This window comes from Aegilops tauschii, chromosome 7 (assembly GCF_002575655.3).
Source record: "Aegilops tauschii subsp. strangulata cultivar AL8/78 chromosome 7, Aet v6.0, whole genome shotgun sequence".
Lineage (NCBI taxonomy): Eukaryota > Viridiplantae > Streptophyta > Magnoliopsida > Poales > Poaceae > Aegilops > Aegilops tauschii.
The window spans coordinates 428407829-428425860 of NC_053041.3; the positions used below are offsets into that span (position 1 = coordinate 428407829).

The 18032-nt window shown below is 50.6% G+C and overlaps 1 protein-coding gene across 1 annotated transcript; it reads right to left on the bottom strand.

The window, feature by feature from the left end:
* Positions 1-1378: 1378 nt before the first annotated feature.
* Positions 1379-3761, bottom strand: LOC109779233 (uncharacterized). The gene is made up of 2 exons (XM_073505987.1): positions 2362-3761; positions 1379-2293 (listed from the first exon to the last, which is right to left on the bottom strand). The coding sequence occupies exons 1-2, from the start codon at positions 3373-3375 to the stop codon at positions 1637-1639; spliced, it is 1671 nt and encodes a 556-aa protein (XP_073362088.1). The 5' UTR covers positions 3376-3761; the 3' UTR covers positions 1379-1636.
* Between the last annotated feature and the right edge of the window lie 14271 nt (positions 3762-18032).

The window sequence follows — 18032 nt, forward strand, 5'->3', positions numbered from 1 at the left end:
GAGGAATGGCAAGTCTTGCGACCCATATCCGTACGGTTGAACACACTGAGCGGGAAGGAGTGAAGAGGTCCGGTCTAAATCAGGCACCGCTGCGCAAGCATGACCGTCGAGCAGCCGCTGATCTACCGTATAGCCGCAGAGCCAGGTGGATCCGCCGGACGGAACGACCACCCCGGGTTTCGATGTCGCCCGAAAAGTATACTGTGCCGGCCAGGGCCACACGCCACACCAAAAAGAGCTCGCCCTGCAGGTGCCGTCCGCAGGAGCAGGCTTCGCCGTTGGCCTCATCCGGCAGCGGCCAGGGCCGGATGAAGGAGTGAAGGGACGAGCCACGCGAGCGTCTTTCAGGACGCGATCTCGACGATCCCTGAGTTGCCACGAAAATAATATTAAAACAAATGTGTATCTATAGGTTTAAAACAATTAGAATTCATGGAGATTATTGTAAGAGTTTTCTCAGTATATATTTTGAAAACAATAAAGTTTATAAAGTAGTATGTGATAAAATGGTGTATAAAAAGATAAAAATAATAATTAAAGTTAAGGCAACGCCATCTTCAACAAAATGTTAGAATTTGCCGTGAATTAAACTTGTGATTGACATACATGACTTGATTCCTTCGGGACAAAAACATGCATAACTTGATAAGGTGACATTGTTTGTACAGATATATTAATGCATAATGATAAAACTTATGTGGACATAAATAACTTGTTAATACTACATAATTTTGATTGAACGGTCATGAAAATTCTTAGTGGTTAGAGCTAGCTATTTAGATATTGAAACATAGAAAATGTAGGAAGCCCGCCTTCAGTCAGGACCCGCATGCACGAAGAGAATGTATACTCGTTAACATTCCACTTCGAGTGGAGGGATCTTGTCGGTTGAGGTGGCTGAAACGCCAGGTATGTGACTACGTGGCATGCATGCATGAACCTGCCGAGTGCCGACAGCATGTATGGTCGTGTGATACGCTCATCATATCACATGTATGGTGCTCTGCTGGACGTTGACGAGGTTGGACGATCACCGATGGATCGAGCTAGCTGTGAGCCCACCGGCCGTTGCTGACGGCGTAGGAAGGACAAAATAGGGCGTGGCTGTAAAGGCCGAAAAGGATAACGCAACATGCATGCAACGATCATCACCGGCAAACAGCGAGCTAGCGAGCTAGCGATCATATCGATCATCACCGGCGCAGATGCGCGGCACATCGCGCGCCGTCAATATACAATCCGGGCAAAGCAGGCTAAGAAACCGAGCTACAAGGTGGTTATAGCTTGACCTCGGCACTTTCTTGTCGATGTGCTGCTCCCTGCTAGAAAGCTGCTTTCCTAGTCGGCGCAACTTTCACGTACGGTTGGATTTAGAAAATTAGAGCATCTCCAGCCGTTCAGCCCCTCCGGGCGCCGAAAAAGAGCAGCCTAGGGGCGAACCGGCGCTAGATTGGCTCCTGGGGCGACCTAACTCTCAGCCACGCCCCCATGCGCCGCCCCCCAACCGCGGCAAATTCAAACGTAGTCATTCCCGCTTACAAAATAGACGCCACAAATCCGGCGATCAAGCGGCCACAAGTTCGGCGATCGAATGAAAAGTCCGGCGTACAAAAAGCAGAAAAGACGCGCGTGCGCATCAGACGGCGAGGTCGGCCTCCGGCGTCGGCGGAGTCGGCGTGCGCGGGCTTGGCGGGGTCTCTGTGCTGGGCGGCGTCGGCGTGGCTTCTGTGCTGCGGGGAGTCTCGGCGACATCATCGCTCGGGCTTGGCGGCGGCGTCGGCGTGGGCGGCGTCGTCGAGGGAAGCTGGTTCAGGATGAGGCCACGCTTCGCCAAGTACCACGCCTTGACCGCCTCGTCGTTGCTCTGGAGCATGTCCGCCCCGCCCAGCAGGAAAGCCAGGTCGGTGTTTCTCTTCTTCGCGGCGACGTTGGTCCGGAGTAGGTCGAGCTTGACAGCGCTGCTCGACATCAACGCCGACCACCGCGCCTCGGTCTTCTCTTCACGAAGGGCGCCCCGGGCATGTGCGTCGGCGGGGCAGTGCTGGATGGACTCCTGCACTCGAGCGGTGGCCGCGTCGGCGTGTTTCCCCTTCTTGGCACCTTTGTTGCCGTCCGGCCGCCCTTCTGACGCGCCCGGAGTAGGCGCGTCCGGCTTGTAGGTCTCCTTGGCCTTGTCGAGGGTGCGCCGGACTTCCGCCCACTTCTCGCACATGTCAATGCGCTTGTAAACGTGGAGGTACTTGAATTCGGCGTCGTTGTTGCCCTGCCGATACATGACGAACATGCGCAGCAACTGCGCGGAGGAACAAACAGTTGGCGGGCGCACACGGCGAAGAGAGGCGGGAGACCGGCATGCCATACCTGATCCTCAACGCTGGCGCCGCTCTCCGGGCGAGCCGCGACCTCCTCGACGATCCCATGCCATTTGTTGCACGCCCCTTGGATACACCCCCAATGGTTCGCCTTCGCCTTTGCCCCGCGCTGCATGTAGACGCCTTTAAAGTAGGGGTCGACGAGCTTGCGCTCGTCGAACTCGGCCTTGATGCACTCCCAGTATGTATCGATGCTCTGGTTCGTGCCGGTGGTCGGGTCGAGGAAGACGACTTTCCATGCTTCGGCGAGGCATTCCTCCTCCTTGGACGCCCACTTGATGTGCGCCTCGCCGGACCTGGCCGCCTGCTTCTTCTTCTTCCGCCTCCTCGCCGGAACAGTCGCTGGCTCCTCCTCCTTCTCCTCCTCCTCCTCTTCGTCCTCCTCCTCCTGCTCCTCCTGCTCCTCCTCGCCGTAGACATAGCCGAGCTCGCCGTCCATGCCGCCGCTGAGATCCACCGTGTCGTCCGGGGTGACGAACCCGGGAGACGCGGCGGCCGCGGCCGAACCTGTCGCGATGATGTCATCCATGTCGGCCTCGGTCTCGTCGGTGTCGCCGAGGTGCGAGAAGGGCAGCGCGCCACGGCAGAGAAGGGGCGTCGGGGAGGACGCGTAGGCGGGCGACGAGTAGTTGTATGGAGGGTACTGCACGCCGGCGAAGGCGGGCGAGGGCGTGCGCTGGGCCGGGTGTCCATGGGGGAAGGTGACGTTGAGGTTGAACCCACCGTGCGCGTCCCCGTCGGCGTAGCCCGGCAAGGGCATGCATCCCCATGGCTGCGGCGACGGAGAGCCGACACCTTGCTGGCCCCAGGGCGCGTACTGGGCGTGGCTGCCGGGTGGATTCATCATCCCCGCGCGAGTCGCCTCGGCCTCGGCTTGGTCCGCCGAAGCCGCAGCCGCACGCGCCGCGTTGTCACGGGCCTTCTTGGCGATTGCCCTGTTCCGCCGGTCGGCGGTGACAGCCTCCCGTCGCTGAACTTCCGCCCTCCACTCGGTGTTTGTCATGCCCGGTGGCTTGGACGGCGGCGCCCTCGGCTTCCTCTGCTTCGGTTGGGCGACGGAGGCGGTCGCGGTTGCCGCGGCGCGGGGACGACGTACTTCTTCGGTGGCATGGCGGCCGGCTGGGAGGCGAGCGGGAGGGAGATTGGCGGGAGGAATGGAGAGAATGGGAGGGAAGTGGGGGAAAGCGGGAAGAAACGGCGGAAAGAGGCGCTCGACTCGCCGACAGGGCGGACCCACGCCCCCAGGCGCCCCCCAGGGCGCCGGGTTCGGCCTGGGTCCGCCGGCACCAGTTTCGGCCCGAGCCGGCGAAAAACGGGCTTCTGAGGGCGCGACTGGGCCCTTTTTTCGGCGCCGGCGCGGCAAAAACGCCTGGGAAGGGCCTGTTGGGGGCGCGGAGTATGAGTACCTAGCCCGACAAGAATGTTTATAGAGGCTAGATCGACAAGAACTTACTTAAAATCGATAGTCAGCACCCTAATAAAGCTAAAGAAAAAATAAGGTGTACTCCTTCAGTCTGCGAATAAGTGTAATTCTACCTTTCGTTTTAAGTTGAAGTTTTAAAATTTTGACCAATTACATAAAAAGGAGTAGTATCATATACGACATCAAATTGGTATATTATGTAAGTACATTTCAAAACGAACCTAGTGGTACTAATTTAGTGCCATAAATGTTGTCATTTTTTCTATAAAGTTAATCAAAACTTTAAAACTTTGACTTAGGACAAAACTAAAAATACACTTATTCGCGGACGGAGTGGGTTTTTGTTTTTTTAACAAAAATCATCTCTTTATTCGCTCGTTATTAAAGTTGCATCGTTTACCAGCATGGAAATCACCGCATACGGTGTTGAATCCATACAGACATAGGGAGGGAAAAATCTAGCTATCCTAGGCAGTTCATGAGCTACTTGATTACTTTCCCTATTACAATGAGCAAATGTTACATGATGAAAATCAAGAGACATAAAAAACAGTCATAAAAAATTGCACTGGCCACTGATGATGAACTGGAGGGAGTTTGTTTCTGTATTTGTGCTAATTTGAAATAAGCAATTTAACGACACAGACAGTTTTTTTTTCCTTTTGAAGGAAATAGCAGGCCAGGCTGGACCTCGGTTTGGAGCAAAGGAAAAGGAGAAAATATATACACTTTGGTCCCTCAAGTTGCCACACAATCAAGAGATATGGCACACATATTTTAATCTCTATCTTCCGAAACCGGATGCAAGCGGTTTCCACGCATATTTGATGCATATTTGACCCCATATTGACAAGTGGTGTGGTATTTGACGTTGTATTAGAGCAACTCTAGCGGATCCCGCAAAAGTCGCAAACCCACAAAATTCCGGCAAGTATACGGGCTCGGTCCAATTTTCTGGCCAGAACAGAGCCCGTATACTCGCCCAACCCGTAATTTTTTTTACCGTGGCCCGCAAACCACCCCCCAAGCAGTATATCTACGGGTTCGCGGTGCATTTGCGGGTCGAAACCCTATCCCCCCGCCGCTGCGTCTCTCCGCAATTCCCCACTCCCTTCCTCACATCTCTCGCCGCCGGTGAGCCCCTTCCGCCTCCAGCCGCCATGTGGGACCGCATGTGAAGCTCCGGCGGCGGCGGCGACCCCGAGCGCGAGCGGCGTGTCCGCTCGGACGGCGCGAGGAAGTGCGGGGCGAGGAAGTGGACGAACAGGGGCCTCTCGCCACCGCCGAGCTTCCGCGTCCGTGAGACGGAGGAATACGACCGTCGGCACGGGCGTACACCCTCGTCCGCCGTGGGCTCGTCCTCCGCCGCGAGGCCCTCCTTCGCCGCGAGCTCTTCCTCTTCCAGCGCGAGCCTTCTCCCCGTGAAGAGGGAGTGGTCGGAGGAGCCGGAGGAGATCGAGGTCGTCGCTGTCAAGCAGGAGCCCGAGGAGATCGTGCGCCGCGGCGTCGCCGGGCCCGAGGACTTCATCGCCGATGTCAACGAGGTCGCGGCCGCCATTGCCGAACGCAGCTTGCGCGAGGAGGCGGAGCGCCGGCGCCACCATGAGGAGCTCGACGACCTCATGTTCCAGCGGGCGGTCACGGCAAACCTTGCCGCCAAGGAGAAGGACGATGAGTGGCGGCGCATCCGCGGGGAGCAGAAGGCGAAGTACATCAACCTCGGCAGCTCTGACGAGGAGGATTGAGTTCCTCCACCGCGCCGTTCATGGCCGTGAGCTCGCCGCCGTGAGATCCGCACCCCCTCTAATACTAGTAGTGAATGTAGTATGTAGTATGAACTAGTGTTTGATCATGTAGTATATGTAGTATGTTATGAACTACTACGGTTGCAATTTCTCCCGCGAAACTTTTTTCAAATTATGTTGTTCCATATACGGTTTCTGTTCGGTGCACGTTTTCGACCCGCAAACGAGATATTCGTCGAACTGCAAACGCGTTTTGCGGGTCGGAATTTTACGGGGTCTGCTAGAGCTGCTCTTACATGTTACATTCTAGGTCAACTCTTTCTGGTGCATATCTTTGCTTCTTTAAGAGCATCTTCATCAGCCGCGCAACTGCGTGGCGCGCTAAAACTTTTTTACAGCATCGAAACTGCATTTTTTTGTGCGCAGTAGGGCGCTGGCTCCAGTGACCGCTGCAAAATATGACGCGCGCGAGCAGCCGACGCTTGTAAATATGATTTTACATGTCCATTTGACAATATGATGATGTTTCAAACATTAAACAAATGTGCAAAATAGACATAGCATAGTTCAATTGCAGGCATAGTTCAAAATCACCCAACAAAGTTCATGACAAATAAAAGTTCACGCAAACAAATGGCACATCAACAATCATGCCACATCATCATCGTCCTCTTCTTCCTTCGATTCTTCCTCCTCCTCTTCATTTTGAAGCGCCGCATCGTCATCGGGAGCTCGGATGGTGTTCGCCACATCTCCAACGGCATCATGCGAATGTATGTAAGGCACATCGGAAGACATGCGTCCACCCATGTCACCCGGAGGTGCTCCCATGCCTCCCATGAGAGACCCAAAATGCATGCCTCCCATGGCTCCCATGGTAGCTCTGAAGCCACCCATGCCTACCGTAGGTGCTCCCATGCCTCCCTTGGTTTTTTTAGAAAAGGAGGATGACCCCCGGCCTCTTCATCTGGACGATGCATACGGCCACTTTATTAATTATTCTCACAAGACCTTACAAAGCCATACAACAGCAAGACTAAAGCCACCGTCTAAGCAACAACTGTCGCTACACCTATCCAATTAATGAAGGGGCGCAGATAGTCTGGGCCTAATACCAAACAGACATCGCAGCCAAACCTAAACATCTAAAACCTGAGGTCCCAACCAGGACGCGTGCCGAGTATGGGGCATCTACCAGTCTGGCGCACTCCTCAACCAGGACGCATGCCGGGTATGAGGCCGCCGCAGCCACCTGCCACCAATCCATCTTCAGAGTTGTACTGTTGCATGTATCATGCCAGGTCTCTCTGCCATCGACGCCACCACGACGCCCGATAGCGTCGTCCTCCTGCGCGAGTCCATCCTCCCACAACGAACTCCGAATCTGCACTGCGCCACGCCGTCAAGATCCTTCGCCATCAGTGTGTAGGATAAATCACCGCTCCACCAAAGAATCCGTCCTCTGGTCCCTCGATCACGTGTGTACCTCCAAGAATGACGCCCCCAAGGGAGGAACGACACCAGAGCGCCGCCGTCATCCGATCATCCGATCTAGGGTTCCCCCGGAGGTAGCAGAGAGTGGCCTTGAACTTCTCCACGGCGATGCCTTCAAGAAGGAAACGACGCAGATAGCGCCGCCACCGCCGGCCTTAGCAGACGCCGAAGGAAAGTTTTCACCCAGATCAGTTCGAAGGGATCCAACTCTCGTGCACGGGCCGCCGTCACCACCAGCACCACCAGGCAGAACCCTGGAGCACCGGCAGATCAGCGAGCCGCCGGCACCACCGCATCCAGATCGCCAGCCACGCCGGGCCGCCGCCATCCCCGCGCCATCCGGGTCAGAGACGGAGCCGCCGACCGCGCACAGGGACCACCGCCGCTTGCACACGCCGGAGCGCCGCCGAGATCCCAGCGCCCGCCACCGATTGCCGAGGGCCGCCGCCGCGCGCCCCGAGCGGACTTCCACGCACACCAGGGGAAAGCGCGAGCGTGAGCCATGCCGTCGCCCCCAAGCCCGCACCGGCGTGCCCCGCCTCCAGCGCGCCGCCAACAACCGTCGCGATCCGCCCGCGTCAGATCCAGCGAGCCGTGGGAGAAGAGATCCCGCCGCCGCCGCCGACCTGGCTTTGCCCGGCGGCGCGTCCCGGCGGCGGCGAGGAGGAGAGGTCGGGGGAGGTACGAGGACGCGGCGGCGCTAGGGTTACCCCCGGTCGTCGCGCAGGGCGACACAGGAGGAGTCGGGGCAACCCCATGCCTCCCATGGCCATGGCTCTTTTTCGGACCAAGACTTCTTATCAGGAAACATAGACGTACTCCTTTTGCCTATCATCGAGGGTAGATGTGACCATGAAGAATAAGTACTTCTCCCATTCCAACATCTAGATCGCTCCTCCATGGACAATTTCCTCTCCTCCAATGCCACCTTCCTCTCCTTGGATGCCACCCTCCTCTCCTCGGCCGCCAACTTCCTCTCCTCGGCCGCCGCATCTTGGTTCCTCGCCATCATCCTCACCTCATTTGCTTCCTTTCTTGCCTTCACAATAGCTTCCATAGCATTCTTTAAATCATCTTCTCCTCTCTTGTTCTTCTTTTCTTTTGCATCCTTCTTACCTCCATTTGGTCTTTTTGGCTTGGAGTAGGAAACCGAGTTTGGTGTAGGGCTTCTCTTGTCGCGATCACATGATGCCTCCTCATCGTCATCATCATCCAAATCAATAGTTGCCTTGCTTTTCTTGCTCTCCTCTTGGTCATCACGGAGTTTCCATTTCTCTTCATCCTTCAACACATTGTAGCAATGGGCGAACACAAATGATCTCCCTTTCTTAACCTTCCTTTTCTTGGTCTTCTTCTCTTCTTAAAATAAGTTTTGTGCAATAGTGAGCAACAAATAAAAGAACAAGTTAGCACTTGAAACACCAAAAAAGAAGCATGAACATGGAAGGAACATAAAGAAATGACACTTGCCCTATCTCTATCATTAGTGCCACTTGGGTTTATCATGTCAACCACCTTAATTGCCGCCACCCACCTTTGACAATCTTTGTTGATTGTCGACCACCGGGAGCGAAGAGATCTACCTTCCACTCTTGTTGTGTAAATCAAAGTGCTCCTTCATCTGGTTCCAATATGCATCTTTACTTTGGTCCCCTCCAACGTTGGCATCCATAGACACATGCAACCATGTATTGCATAGTAAGATGTCTTCGTCCATGGTGTAGTTGCCCGCTCTTCCTTTCGGTGCATCGACGATACCCTCACCGTCCTAGTCCACCTCAAACTCATGATCATCTTCATGCACTTCATTGGTTTGAGACCAATGAGAATTGTTGAAGCCAACATCCGTAGTTGACATATATGTCTCATCATTCAAACTACAAAGCATGTAGAAGAAAACTAAGCTATCCATATGTATCCATTCATGTAAAAAACAACAACAAAAAAGGGGGTGAGATCATACCTTGTGGGAATTTCATCAAACACCTTGTGCGCATCAGCCGTCAGCGCAACAAATTGTGAGCTCTCCGACGCTTTGGTCGGCGGAGGCACGGCCGGACGCCCTGCAAGTTTCTTCTTCGGTCGCTTTGTTCTTCTTCCGGGACGCCGTCGCCGCCGCCACATTCGATCGCTCGGAGACGGAGACCCGTGGCTTCACGGCGGGCGGCGGCACGACGCGACCCTGCGAGGTTGTCCGTGGCGCCATGAAAAGGCCGCGCGCGAGACCGGTGCTTGGAGGAGGGCCGCCGCCGGCAAAGCCCAAGCTCAACCCCGCGCTAGGGTTTGTGGCGGCGGAGGAGGAGGGGTCGCGGGTGTAGGGAGGGGTTGGGGGATGTCGGCGCGGCCTTCCATCGATCGAATTTCGCCGGCGGCGGCGCGGGCGGGACGAAGGCGGACGACCGGTGAGGGTGGCGGCAGTTGGTCGTGGGCGCTCGAATGTCCATCGCGCGGGAGCGGGCGCACGAAATAAGCAGCGCGCGATGCCGTTTTCCTCCGCACGCTGAACCCATTGTACCGCGCGTGCGATTTTTGTGTGGTTGCTGGAGCGCCCGTTTCGGCTCCGCACGTGCAGGAAAACAGTTTTTTTTCAGTGCACGGCTAAGATAGCGCGCCTGTTGGAGATGCTCTAACCCCTTTTCTCTGCCTCAAACACCTTGCTCCCCTGGCCACTACCTTGGTGTTGCCTCTCAACCACCCAGGCGACCACCTCTTCTTTTCCTCGGCAACGCCGCCTCCCGCTCCCCCATTTTCATGTAAGGTTGACGACAACACCGCTATCATTGACACAACGTGAAAGCATCACCTCCTACGTGGTTATTGTGACACAGGCCAAAAGTATCGCCTCCTTCGTGGTTGTTGCGACTCAACCCACAAGCCTCACCTCCAATGTGGTTGTTGCACTAGTGTTGTGCCTTTGGTTGGTGTTCACCATTCTGCCACTGAACGCCATGGATATTAGCAAGCCAAGACAGTAGCTACTCAAGTTGTGGACTTGCAAGTGCGAGATTGTACTATGTCCCCTGCCTCCTCGATGTCAAGCTTGGCAAGATCTGTTACCTTCTAGACAACCAGCTAGAGTGCTAATGACTGCATTTTGCAATACTTTTTACTCTGTGTTTTTGCATAATAGTCATAAGATTTTTCATATTTACCGTGTTCACGCTTCCTTTTCGCCTATTTTCACTAGGATCCCAATGAAGCAGGAGATTTTTAGCATTGAGAAAACACCTATTTTTTGATGGAAATTTATGCTAATTGACGTCATAAAAACCTTCCATACGAAGAGACGATCAAGCACAAAGAAAACTAGCTACGACAAGCTATTCAGAACAGAAGATTGTGGGTAGTATGACCAAAACCGCTCATACCGTTCATCGTGCCGTACTGCAGCACCTCCTCCTGGTCGTCTACTTCAACCCCATGTGATCGAATCTCGGATGTGACAAATAGAGAGGCCACAACTGTAGCGATCAGACCTCAAATAGTCTGATCTACCATGCACCAGTGTCATCCCTCGATCAGTAATGCTGACACGCACAGTACAAATGGAGGATTTATAACAGAGTAGCAATCACACACTTATTACGACGAGTATCTTAAGAGAGAAATAAGTATGACAAATATGGCTTAAGGCCATCTAATACGATAACAGCGGAAGACTTGGAAGATAAGTGAGTCCATCAACTCCAACGGCATCACTGAGTATAAGACCACGACCTAAGGCACCTTACTCGTCGTCTGAAAAGTCTGCAACATGAAACGTTGCAGCCCGAAAACAGGTCAGCACATGGAATATGTTGGCAATGTAACACATAGAGAGTAATTAACATAATAATGCTATACTACATGCATATATGGTTGGTGTTAAGCTCTATGGTTACAGTTTTGCGAAAAGCCAATTTTTCCCTACTGCAAAGGAATAAATTTTATTTAACTATCATGGTGGTTGTTAAACATTGAGAATGGTTGACAGCATTCTCAATCCCAATTAAGTATCATCATTAACCCAACAAAATTAATTAAAGTAACATGATGATGAGATTCACATGATAATCCAGGTACTAGATACTCAAGTTGTCCATAACCGGGGACACGGCTAACCATGATTAGTTTATACACTCTGCAGAGGTTTGTGCACTTTTCCCCACAAGACTCGATCTCCTCCGTTGGGATTCTCGCACTTCATGGTGTTTGAGAAACGGATGACCAAGACACAGTCTTTTAGAAGTGTTTGCACCTTACGAATGGGTAGACCGTTACACCTACTTTCCCTTACATCCGCTAGTCTACCACTGTAAGAGTTCACACAACTTAGTCAACTATCCTAGAGCCCGTAATAGCTTGCGGCTGCACACGGAAGTTTCTAGCATGAATAATCTCATGATCCCTTTGAACCTGGGTGGCGGTCCAAAAAAAACAGGCAATCCTGGAATACCCAGATACCTCAATCCACCCAGATGTGAGTTTTAGTTGCCACCTTAAGGTTAACCATTAATTAACAATCTCACATCTGTCATGGTAACACTCAAACCCAATCCACGTCTACTAGCATAGCATAGCAATATAAGCAAACGTAGAAGTAACTCCCGAAGGTTTGATAATAAACAGGTAATAGGTACTACCTCAACTACTTCCCAATTCCCACAGCTTAATTAGATCCTAACCATGCAATGTTTGAGGATTGGTCTAATGAAATAAAATTGGGTAGTAAAAGAAGTATGATCAAAGTGTTACTTGCCTTGCCGATGATCCGTGAAACATAGAGATTCGAAGTAGCAAGCGGCGCACTCCGGGTACTCTATCGCAAACAAACAAGCAAACAATAAGCACTCATCTAATGCACAGGTAAAACTCAAATAAAGATCTAACCAGAAATTTCAACTTAAGAACTCCGGTTTGCAAAAAGAATCGAATCAAACGAAGCAACGAAAGTCAAACGGCGAAGGAAACAAGCTTCGTTTAGTAATCTGGATCTAAGTCAAATTTTACAGTACCAAAAACTTGTTTGAATAGGTTAAACGGAAAGAGAATTTCGAGACGAAACTCTAGGCGCTTGAATCGCCTGATTCCGATAAACGAGCTAAAATATAAACCAGGACGAAAATCTGATCAGAAATCGCGATCTGGAATAATCGCGGAAAATCCGACGAAAAAGAAAACTGACGAACAGTTAAATGAACGGACGTTCGTTAACTGCGACTAACCGGCGAACACGTTCGTTAAAACGAACGGATCGGTGAACGTTCACTAACTAACTAAACCAAAAAAAATAAACCGATCTATTAAAAAATCTAGGGTTTCGAAAAAAAATAAACCGAACGGTTTTAAAAAAAAAGGCACGGCGGCGGCTTCGGCTACCTCTGCCCGGCGGAACTCCGGCGGGGTCGGGACAGGGCTCCGGCGGGTTCGGGAGAGGGCGGCGAGGGCGGCGGGGCTCGGGCTTCCTCGGGGGCGGGGAGGGGCTGCGGCGTACGGGGCTTCCCGAGGCGGTGGCGTCGGCTCCTGCTCCGGCGGGTCCTCTCGGCGGCGGGGCGGCTTCGGGTCGGGGCGGGGTGAGGAGAGGGGCGGCGGGGGCGAGTATTTAAGGGGGGGTGCTGCCTTGGGGAAGGGGCAAGGGGCGGCGGCGACGAGCGGGACTCGGGGCGGCGGCGGTCTCCGTCTCGGTCTCCAGGAGGGAGACGAGGCGCGGGGCTGGGCTGGGCCGTCGGTTGGGTTTCGGCCCAGTCGGCGCGCTTTGCGAGTTTTTTTAAAATAATTTCGCCGAACCTAAAAAAATTCGTAGAAAAATAAATGAAAATCCAAAAATGTCCAAAACAAATTTTCACAGTCTAATTAAAATAATTAGAACGAGATGAACATTTTCTTGGCCCAAAAAATGCAGTTTTTTTGAAAACGTGAAATTTTTCTAATGCAATTAAAATTGCAAATAAAATCCGAGTAAAATCAAATATTTGATTTTAATATTTTTCCTCCAATATTTCAATTATTTTGGAGAAGTCATATTTTCTCCTCTCATTTATTTTAATATGAAATATTTTTCGGAGAGAACAATAAATTAAACCAAAATCCTCGTTTCATTATTTGATAAAAATCAAATATGAAAACCGCGAAAAATCCCCAACTCTCTCCGAGGGTCCTTGAGTTGCTTAGGATTTTCGAGGATTTGCCAAAATGCAATAAAATATGATATGCAATGATGATCTAATGTATAACATTCCAAATTGAAAATTTGGGATGTTACAAACCAACCCCCTTAAGATGAATCTCGCCCTCGAGATTCGGGTTGGCTAGAAAATAGGTGAGAGTGGTTCTTCCGTAGATCTTCCTCTCGCTCCGAGGTGGCTTCGTCCTCGGTATGGTGACTCCACTGAACTTTGCAAAACTTGATAACCTTGCTGCGGGTGACTCGGCTGGCATACTCCAGAATCTTAACTGGTTTCTCCTCATAGGTCAAGTCACTATCCAACTGAATCGCTTCCAAAGGCACCGTATCTCTCAATGGTATATCAGCCATATCTGCGTGGCACTTCTTCAACTGGGAAACGTGAAATACATCATGAACTCCTGACAATCCTTCAGGCAATTCCAGCTTGTAGGCAACTTCTCCCATACGCTCCAAAACTTTGTATGGTCCTACAAAACGTGGCGCTAACTTTCCTTTAACTCCAAAGCGCTTCACTCCTCGAAGTGGTGATACTCATAGGTAAACTCTGTCTCCGACTTCGTAAACTGTCTCCTTGCGTTTAGAATCTGCATAACTCTTCTGCCTGGACTGGGCTACCTTGAGCCTATCGCGAATCAATTTCACCTTCTGTTCTGATTCCTTAATCAAGTCTGGTCCAAACAACTGGCGGTCTCCAACTTCGTTCCACAACAAGGGTGTTCTGCACCTCCTTCCGTACAAAGCTTCGAAAGGGGCCATCTTCAAACTGGTTTGATAACTGTTGTTGTAAGAAAACTCTGCATACGGCAAATTGTCGTCCCAACTAGATCCATAATCTAGCGCACAAGCTCTCAGCATATCTTCCAAAATCTGATTGACTCTCTCGGCCTGTCCGTCTGTCTGTGGGTGAAAGGCTGCACTGAACTCTAGCCTGGTACCCAAGGTTTCATGTAACTGATTCCAAAACTTTGAAGTAAACTGGGTTCCTCTATCTGATACAATGGTCCTCGGAACTCCATGCAGACATACGATCCTGGTCATGTATATCTTGGCCAACTTAGCACTGGTGTAAGTGGTCTTTACTGGGATGAAATGAGCTACTTTCGTCAAACGATCGACTACAACCCATATTGAGTCATAGCCGGAACGAGTCCTGGGCAATCCCGTGATAAAATCCATGCCTAGTTTATCCCATTTCCATTCGGGTATCGGCAATGGCTGTAGCAATCCTGCTGGCTTCTGATGCTCTGCCTTCACTCTCTGACATACATCACAAACTGCTACATACTCCGCAATATCCTTCTTCATTCCGGTCCACCAGAAAGTATCCTTCAAATCCAAATACATCTTGGTATTTCCTGGGTGAATCAAATACGGCGAATCATGGGCCTCTTGCAAGATCAACTTCCTGATCTCCAGATCATTGGGCACATAAACGCGGTCCTCAAACCATAAGGTATCGTGCTCATCCTCACGAAATCCCTTGGCTTTTCCTTTACTCATCCTTTTCTTTATTTCTGCAATCTCCTTGTCTGTCTTCTGAGCTTCCCTGATCTTTTCCATCAAGGTAGACTGAATCTCCAACGTTGCTAAATAGCCTCCTGGAACTATCTCCAAACATAGCTCGCGAAGATCCTCGGCTAATAATTTCGGTAACTCTCCGGTCATGAGGGTGTTAACATGGCTCTTGCGGCTCAACGCATCAGCTACTACGTTAGCCTTCCCTGGGTGATAATGTAATCTCATATCATAATCCTTAATGAGCTCCAACCATCTCCTTTGCCTGAGATTCAACTCCTTCTGCGTGAAAATGTACTTCAAACTCTTGTGATCCGTGTACACCTCACAGTGATTTCCGATGAGAAAATGTCTCCATGTCTTCAACGCATGTACTACGGCTGCTAACTCCAAATCATGGGTGGCATAATTCTTCTCATGGGGTTTAAGTTGTCGTGAAGCATATGAAACAACTCTTCCCTCCTGCATTAGCACTGCTCCAAGTCCTCGACGTGAAGCGTCGCAATATACTTCCTAATCCATGCGTTGATCTGGCAGAATCAGCACTGGTGATGTAACCAAACGTTTCTTCAACTCTTGGAAACTAGCTTCACATTCCTCAGTCCAATTGAATTTGGTGTCCTTCTTTAACAGCTCTGTCATGGGCTTAGCAATCCATGAGAAATTCTCAATGAACCTCCGGTAGTATCCTGCAAGTCCAAGAAAACTCCGGATCTCTCCAACTGATGCGGGTGATTCCCAGTTTGTCACAGTGTCGACTTTGGTGGGGTCTACTGCTATTCCTTCTCCGGATATAACATGTCCGAGGAATGTAACTTCCTTGAACCAAAACTCACATTTGCTGAACTTGGCGTATAACTGATGTTCTCTGAGCTTCTCAAGTACCAAATGCAAATGCTCCTTATGCTCCTCTTCATTCTTGGAATAAACCAAAATGTCATCAATGAACACTACGACGAACTTATCCAAAAACTCCATAAACACTTTGTTCATCAAGTTCATGAAATAGGCAGGTGCGTTAGTCAGACCAAATGACATAACGGTATACTCGTACAGCCCATACCTGGTGGTAAAAGCCGTCTTAGGTATATCCTGCTCTCGAATCTTCAACTGATGGTATCCTGATCGTAGATCGATCTTGGAAAATACCTTAGCTCCTTGTAATCGGTCAAACAGATCATTGATCATCGGCAGTGGGTACTTATTTTTCATGGTCACTTCATTCAATCCTTGATAATCAACAACCATCCTCAACGATCCATCTTTCTTCTCCACTAGAAGTACGGGTGATCCCCAAGGTGACGAACTTGGGCGAATATAGCCTTTATCCAGTAACTCCTTAATCTGCTTCTTAATTTCCTCCAAATCCTTTGCGGGCATTCTGTACGGTCTCTTAGATATTGGCCATGTGCCTGGCAAAAGTTCAATAAAAAACTCTATGTCTCTATCTGGTGGCATGCCTGGCAACTCTTCTGGAAATACATCCGGGTAATCCTTCACCACTGGTACTTCTTTCTGTACAACTCCTGATAAGGAATTTACTTGAGTCCTCTTCGGCACATGCCGGGATACATACTTAATCCTTCTCCCTTCTGGGGTGGTAAGCAAAATCGTCTTACTGGCACAATCGATGTTTCCCCCATACATCGATAGCCAATCCATTCCCAATATTACGTCCAAACCTTGTGACTCCAAAATTATTAGGTCTGAGGGGAAAACATGCCTACCTATGGCCAATGGCATCTGAAAACATCCTTGGCTTGCCATATACTCTACTCCTGGCGAAGTTACTAACATAGGTGTTCTGAGAACTTTGGTGGGCAACTTAAACTTATCCACAAATCCCCTTGATATGTATGAATGCGATGCACCAGTATCAAAAAGAACGATTGCAGTAAATGACTTAACCAAAAACTTACCTATTACTGCATCTGGCTGAGCTTCAACCTCCTCCACGCTAACGTGGTTCACATGTCCTTTGTTGAAAGGGTTCGGCTTCTTCCCAGAGCTTCCATTGCCATTTCCATTCTGGGCTTCAGGCATTCATTGGCATAATGTCCAGTCTTCTGGCACTTAAAGCAAGTGACTTGGCTTAGGTCTCTCTTAGCTGGGGTTGAAGGGTTGGTACGGTTCTGGCCGTTGCTTCCTCCATTCCCATTACCATTCTTGGAGCCATTATGGTTGTGCGAACTACCTCCTCCATGGGTATGCTGAAACTGTCCTCCCGATTTCGGGGTAAAACGTGGCTTCTGCTGAGCTCCAGAATTGTACTTCCCTTGTCCATACTTCCTCTTATGGTTTTCAATCTGCTGTTGCTTCCCTTCAATCATGAGAGCTCTATCTACCAACTCCTGGTAGTTGTTGAAGGTTGCTACCATCAACTGCATACTCAGCTCATCATTTAGTCCTTCCAGAAACTTCTCCTGCTTGGCTGCATCTGTAGCAACGTCATCTGGAGCATAACGTGCTAACTTACTGAAGTCCTGCACATACTGGCCTACGGTGCGTCCTCCTTGGCGTAGGTTGCGAAACTCACGCTTCTTCATGGCCATAGCTCCTGCTGAAACATGGGCAGTACGGAAAGCTTGCTGAAACTGGTCCCATGTGACAGTGTCAATAGGGTGTGTGGTTGTGTAATTCTCCCACCATGATGTTGCGGGTCCATCAAGCTGATGTGCGGCAAATCGCACTCTCTCCGCATCTGTGCATCCTGCAGTGGTCAACTCCCTTCCAACTTTGTGGAGCCAATCATCTGCAACAATCGGCTCGGTGCTGCTGGAAAACACCGGCGGATTTAGCCTCAAGAAACGGGCTAAGTGATCAACAGGTGGTGGTGGTGGGTTGTTGTTGTTGTTGTTGCCTTGGTTCTGTACTAACACTTGCATCAGGGCATTCTGCTGCTGAATCAACTGAGTGATCTCCGGTGGGAAAACAAATCCGGTGTCGCGTCTCGGAGGCATCTGATAGGTTTAGAAAAGATGAGAATTTAGAATAGAATGAGGTCTAGAGGGAAAACACTACCCATATGCACATGAGACAAACACAAACAATATCACTCAATCAAACAAGGCATACAATCGATCTAACTATCGCTACAAAGTGCTCGGACTATACTATATACATGGGGGAAATACTACTACTGATTATGGTGGTCTACTAGAAATTTTGATCGGTCGAAGACTCCATGATATCTGCTCCAGCTTCATCAACAAAGTCATCTTCACTGGGGTCTGAGTCGGTGTCGTCGATGATGATGTAGTTATCCGGGCAAGTAGAATCGTCATCTTCTCCTCCTGAAGTTGGGTCTCCCATGAATA